Consider the following 6,371-nt stretch of genomic DNA (forward strand, 5'->3'; position numbering starts at 1 on the left):
GCTGCTTTTACGATTGCCCAGGAACTGACTCTGCCCATTATGTCATATTCTTACAGAGTCATGTGTTAGTAGCAGATTACTGGGGGCCTTCACAGCCAAGCAGAGGAGTTTAAACATGATGTAACAGGCACGAAGAACAACTACAACTTAACAACAAGCTTTTAAGCAAGAAGCACAACAAATGAAAAAAAAAATCAATCTGTCAAATTAGATAGAGAAAGAGACAGCTTGTCAAAGAAGGCCACTCGGAAAGCTGTCACAGCATCTCGGGTTACAGGTGACGGTGGCAGCTATGGGAAAAGCAGTTGCTATCAGAGAGGTGGGAGAGGAAGTCGGGTTGTAGGAGATTAAGAAAGAGATGAGCTGGTTGCCTCTGTGGTAGACTAACAAGCACCCCAACTGTAGGTGGATACTATATAATAACACAAATATAGTCAAGCGTTAGTTGGAGAAAATCGGTTGTGGGCCAAGGCAGGATTCACAGTGCATATAGTGCCTTTAAATTGTTTGTATGTTTAAAAATTTATACAATAAAATGGCAAGAAAAAATGATCCAAAACTATGCCCCTTTTTCTACCTGGGCCCTTGTATTATGATTTTACACATTCTCTTGTTGGGTAGTGGGTCTCTTCTGCTCTGTGAATCTGAATTGAGCATGCAACTTGATTTGGCCAGTGTGAGACATTAGCAAATATGACGTATGCAAAGGCTTGAAGAGTTGGGCATTGGGATTTACCATTTTTCTGATCTTGGGAACTTTGCAGTTAGCATCGTATGGATGATCTTGGACTAGCCTGTTGCGTGATAGACAGACAATGGCCTAGTTATCCTCATCACTCTAGTCAACAACCAGCCAATCTCCGGACATGTTTGTGGAACCATTGACTGCCAGCTGATCACAGCTGTATCAGTGAGCCCTGCTGAGAGAAAAACTGCCCAGCTAAGCCCATCCTAAATGGGCAACCTGCAGAATTATGACCAAACAATTGGCTACCTTTTCAAGCCACTAAGTTTTGAGGAAATTTGCCCTGCAGCAGAAGCCAACTGATACATTCTACTAGGTATGCCTTTGACTCCATTCCAAGGGACTCCATGCTGAGCCCTGTCTGTCTCCATGTGCCTCTGCAAAGTTTCAGGGAGAGACCAGTGGTATCTGGGGGTGAGAGGGATGATGACATGATTTAGGGACAGTATGACATGAGAGGATGCCATGCGGTGGAGCCAGTGTGACATTAAGGCAAGAGTCAGTGTGACATGGGGGAAGGCTCAGTTTGTTAGGTGAGAGGGGTCTGTGGCCCAGAGAAGAGGGAGTTTATTTTGAAGTTGAAGGCCAGTAAATGTCGCACACAGGGGTGAAGATCAGCCACGCTGAATGAGGACAGGTGAGTAAACAGAAGGGGGCCGGGGCTGACGTATTACTGCCGACTGTGGAATAAGGCAGACACAGCTGGCCATTTGAGATTTCTCTTTGCTAATAAGGTGAGCTTGGCTTATAGGACATGCCTCTGTGGTCAGGCATTTCATTTAGAAAAATTTCCCAGACTACAGTGGGAGGGCAGACACCTAGAGAGATGGGGTCTGGCTGTCCTTCCTCCCTTTGACGCCATCCTCCCTTGGTTCAGAGCACTTGGCCCCCTTGAATATCCCCACCCCACCTTGATATTTCTCCCTTTGCAAAACTTCCAGGAGATCAGGCTTTTTGGTAGTTTATTCCCTTTCCAGGTCTCCCCTGCAAGAGGGCATGGAGATCAGAGACATGAACCACCTCTTTCTAATCTTCAGCATTCTGGCAGTGGCTGGTGAGTGCAGGTTCCCGTTTTTGGCTTAAAACTTTGAAAATGTCATATTGGAGAAAAGTGTAGTAAATGGGTCTAGATAAGATGGGTGGAGAGCACATTAGAAAGATAAAAAAAGATAAGACTTTAGGATCCCGGTGATTGGAAGTTTCCTAGCACACTCAGGTATCTAGAGCCCACTGGTTTTCCTCTGGCTGCATGGCTACAAGAGAAGATGCAGACTGGGAGAGTAAGACTTGACACAATGGATGGTGGGTATTGGCAAAATTTTGTGATTTTGCTATATAGCTAGGAAGGAAGCTTGAAGAAAAGAGAGAAGAATCAAGCTGAAGGAAGGAAGGAGACGGGGAGTGGAAAAAAGGAAGCTACCAATACAGAGGGAAGCCTAAGGGGAAATTAACAGAAGGACCCAGAAATGGTTCAACAACACCTCAACTATCAATAACACATTGACCATCTCAAAGCACTTCCACATAAAATGTTTCAGACTTTTGTCTTCTGGAATGTCTGCCTGTCTCTAAAATTCTGTCCTCCTTTCCCGACAGTAGTAACAACAAAAACTCTAAAAGCAACACCGACACAAGTAAAGTTAGCCCAGCAGTTCAGTCAGATATACAGCAAAATGGCACCAACCTTTTTGGTTTTCCTGAACTCAGAATATGAGGCTTGTCTGGGGACCCTGATCCACAAACAGTGGGTTATCACTGCAGCCCACTGCTTCTTACCGTGAGTAATGGGGATCCTAGCGGGAGAAGCACTCCCCCCTTGGTCCCTGGGATTGCTAAGGGGAACTGAGGCTCAGCCCTAAAGAGACTTGCCCAAGGGCTCTCAAGCCTGAGAAGTGATTGGAAGGAGTCAGGAAATAAGTGGTTGTGAGTTAGATTTCTGGGTGGGGTGATGTAGACAGGGGAACTGGGGAAGTGGAAGACCAGGGGATGAATCAATAGGGAAGAAAAGCCTATATCCAGTGTGGTACAGGTCAGAGTAACAGAACTGCAATAGAAACTTCTCACTTGCCAGACAAGGAAATGGAGGTCTTGGCAAGTTATGGAAGGGACTCATGCAAAGTCAGAAAGCAAGTTGGGGGAGAAAGGATACAAGGTGACGATAGACTGGTATCTCCTGCCTCTACTAATCCTTCGTGGCCTGTTCCAGATTTCTTGAGATAAACATTGCTACTTCAAAACACAGTTTCCAAAACAAGATTGAAAACCTAAGGCCCAGGCTTACTGTCCAACACCCAGATTTTACCCGGGATTCTGCTGAGCATGACCTCATGCTCATCAAGCTGAGTCATCCCCAAAAGCTCAACGATCAGGTGAAGCTGGTGGCCCTGCCCAACACCACAGATGACAGAAGAGGGGGAAAGTGCACTGTCTCTGGCTGGGGCTGGGAATGGAAGGATTCCAGTGAGTGGCCCTCAAGACAGACCTTAGTGCTCCTTAAGCAGCCACTCAAAGAGGATTATCACACAATTATTATTGTAGATCATGAGAACTGGAAGAAGCCCGAGAACTTATAGCTTAACCTCTAGTTTTATTCATTTGGAAATTGAGGCCCAAACTGGTAACATGACTGTTTATGGCTGGAGATCGCTGAAATCCAGCATTCTTGCCTCCCTTTTCCCCCAGGTGAGGGTGAAAAGGTATCTGGGTGGGGAGGGAGTTTGCAGGTAATCCCACTGGATGCTGAGTGTGGTTCATTCATCAGAAACTGAGAGACCAGCATTCACTAATGAAAGCATGCACGCACAAGCCCAAGTTACGCAGTTTATGATACTGGGACCAGACCTTGGTTTTCTCATTTCACTATGTTTATTTTTCTCTGGTTCCTTTTCATTTTGTGTTTTTCTTTCATTGAATGATGGAGAGGTTAATAACAGAAAAAGAGGGAGGGAAGGGAAGAAGAAAGGGAGATGAATATGTGAGGATCAAAGAGAAACAAAGCCTTTTCTCTCCCTCTCTCCCCTTCTGTGTGTGCGCATGCACACATACACTCGTGTGCTCAGGCTCAGAGCCTGACGTCCAGATAAACCAGACCGTCTTTTGGTTCTCTAATGATGACTGCAAGGAGTCCCCTGTAAGACAAATTCCTGTTCAAATCACGGAGAACATGTTCTGTGCAGGATCATCTCTGGAGAACAAACACATGTGTAAGGTAACTCTTTTCCCTCTGCCCCCTCTGAGTTCAGTCTAGGACACTGTTTTGGGGTCCACATATCTTCCTCGACCAAGCCAATTTCCTGTCTCTACATTCAATAGTAAATGGGATCCAGGCAAATGAGATCAAGGTCAATGGGATCCAGGAAACAATGTGTCCTTCTAATAATGAAGGAACATGGATGCTAGGGCGGAAGCAGCTCAGAGTGTTCTTAGTTCTTTACGGCTAACTCTGATGTGCCCTGGAATGAGTGGTGGGATGGACCCAAGATGTCCTCCAGACGTTTCTCCCAGCCCTTACCACCTAAGTCTTTCTTTCTTTTGTTTTCTTTAACCCCCTAGGCAGATCCAATGTGCCCCAATCGCCCCTTCCACCACCTAAGTCTTTCCATCCTGGACTCCTCACATGGGACTTGGCATGAGGCACTGAGCAAAGGTCACTTTGCTTTGGCTATCCTGTCTGCCCCATCTGTTCTTCTTCTAACAGGAATTGGCAGCTGCCCCAGTCTTGTGCCAAAATCAGCTCCAAGGCATCCTATCTTGGTCAGCAGGGTGCATTCTGAGAGGCGATGTCGGCTACTACACCAAGGTTTCCCGCTATACAGACTGGATCCGCAAAGTCATCCACAGCAACTGAGCTCTCTCCATTCCCTCTCCCAGTGGCCTCAGACCTGGGTCTACCATCCTTGACCATTCCTTTCCCTCAGAACGAGATGGGAATAGAGTCTGGCTATCCGAAAGTTTATGCCCCTTCTGTTTTCTTGACTTCTCTTCTCCTTTCTCAGTCCTACCCTGAATGATCATCAGATTGAGCTGGATAACATTCTCCTGCATAAACCAGCTTCTCACCGCTTTCTTCCTCTCCTCCAACTTCCTACTCACCTGCTGTGCTTTCCTCAGACTTTTATGAAGCGGTTCTCCTTCAACCTGTACCCCCCAAAGGGCATATGGGCCTCAGGAATGTGATGGTGAGACTGTGGCACCTCTATGGCAACTCCTTTGACCTCACTTAGTGCTGAGCCAGGCCTCTGAGTCAGGTCTGGGTCTTCTCACTCCGTCATATCTAATAAGGTTTGGCAAACACCGCGATAGTAAGCAGACTGATGGCAACATAATTGTTAGAGACAGAAGCTAGAATTTCATGACAACAAGGACTAAAAGGGTCTCCAAAAGGGTTAGGAGATGAAGCAGAAGTGGGTGCACAGAGGAGTTAAATGGGTCAGACCACCAACAGGAGGAGGGATGATCTCCTGAGAGATCTTTCCTAATGCTAAGCACAGAGAAATCTAAGCTGGCTGGAAAGAGAATGGTAGAAGGATAATAGGGGAACACTGAAACCTAGGTGAGTATAATTGCGTTTGTGTGTGTCTGTGAGTGTACATATGCACATATGTGTGTATAGATCGGTGGACATGTGTGCAAAGAATGATCTCACTGAACCAACCAAAATCTATCCTACACCAGTTGCCAATTCAGCTAATTTTCCCCAGATCCCACATTTATCTATCTGCTCTTATCCTACCTTCTCAATTATTAAATTTTAAAAAACTAAAATAGGTCCTATTTTTATTACAATATTTTATTTTGAAATTAGTTAAGATAAGAAATTGTAAAAAAATTATATATATATATCTATATATATATATAGAGAGAGAGAGAGTTTCTGGGCACTCAGACTTGCCCCATGGATACTATTTTCTATAACCATAATAAAATGTCAAAACCAGGAAATTTAATGGTGTTCATTCAGATACAGATTTTATTTGGATTTCACCAGTCTTTCTTTACATATATTCTTTTTAAGGGTGAAATTTGAAATCTTATCACATGTGTGGATTCCTGTAACAGTTACCACAAGGAGAATCCGAAGCAGTTCTATCACCGTATCACCAGAAAGAAACTTCTTTGTGTTACACTTTAATAATCACACCTTTTCCTGGCCCCAAACCATGCAACCACCAACCTAGTCTCCATCAGTACAATTTTGTCACTTCAAGAATGTTCTATAGTATGCAATCTATATAATTCCACTGCTTTTTTTTTTTTTTTCCATCATGAAGATGTCCCAAGAGTCCTTTCATTGTCATTTCCTTTCTGTCTGAATAGCTTTTTTAAGTCATTCTTTCAGAGCAAGTCTGCTGGGTGACAAATCCTCTGAGTGTTTCTTCACCTTCTTTCTTGAGGGATATTTTTTGCTGAATATAGAACTCTGGGTTGACAGTGCTTTTCTTTCAGGACTTGGAAAATGTTTGCCTCTTTCTTCTGTCCTCAACGAGTTTCTGAGGAGAAATCTGCTAGCATGTGATTCGTTGTTTCCCAGTTGGTAATGCCTGCTTTCTCTCTGGCTCTGGCTGCTTTTGAAAGTTGGTTGGTGTTGTTTTTCAGGGATTTGATTATAACATGTCTGCGTGTGAAC

At 44.5% G+C, this 6,371-nt stretch overlaps 1 protein-coding gene across 5 annotated transcripts; it reads left to right on the forward strand.

Moving 5' to 3' along the window:
- Positions 1 to 983: 983 nt before the first annotated feature.
- LOC144305815 (serine protease 58-like) lies at positions 984 to 4,695 on the forward strand. Of its 5 annotated transcripts, none has more exons than XM_077884899.1 (6): positions 984 to 1,061; positions 1,723 to 1,799; positions 2,342 to 2,522; positions 2,952 to 3,205; positions 3,805 to 3,953; positions 4,443 to 4,695. In XM_077884899.1, exons 2-6 carry the CDS (start codon positions 1,742 to 1,744, stop codon positions 4,590 to 4,592), a joined length of 792 nt encoding a protein of 263 aa, XP_077741025.1. In that variant the 5' UTR covers positions 984 to 1,061; positions 1,723 to 1,741; the 3' UTR covers positions 4,593 to 4,695. The 5 variants fall into 5 exon arrangements, with proteins under 5 accessions (XP_077741025.1, XP_077741021.1, XP_077741023.1 ...); XM_077884895.1 differs by lacking the exon at positions 984 to 1,061 and adding an exon at positions 1,068 to 1,382 and having other exon boundaries at positions 1,707 to 1,799; XM_077884897.1 differs by lacking the exon at positions 984 to 1,061 and adding an exon at positions 1,068 to 1,382 and having other exon boundaries at positions 1,707 to 1,799; positions 2,345 to 2,522.
- The last annotated feature ends 1,676 nt before the right edge of the window (positions 4,696 to 6,371 follow it).

The sequence above is a fragment of the Canis aureus genome, chromosome 36 (assembly GCF_053574225.1).
Source record: "Canis aureus isolate CA01 chromosome 36, VMU_Caureus_v.1.0, whole genome shotgun sequence".
Taxonomy (NCBI): domain Eukaryota; kingdom Metazoa; phylum Chordata; class Mammalia; order Carnivora; family Canidae; genus Canis; species Canis aureus.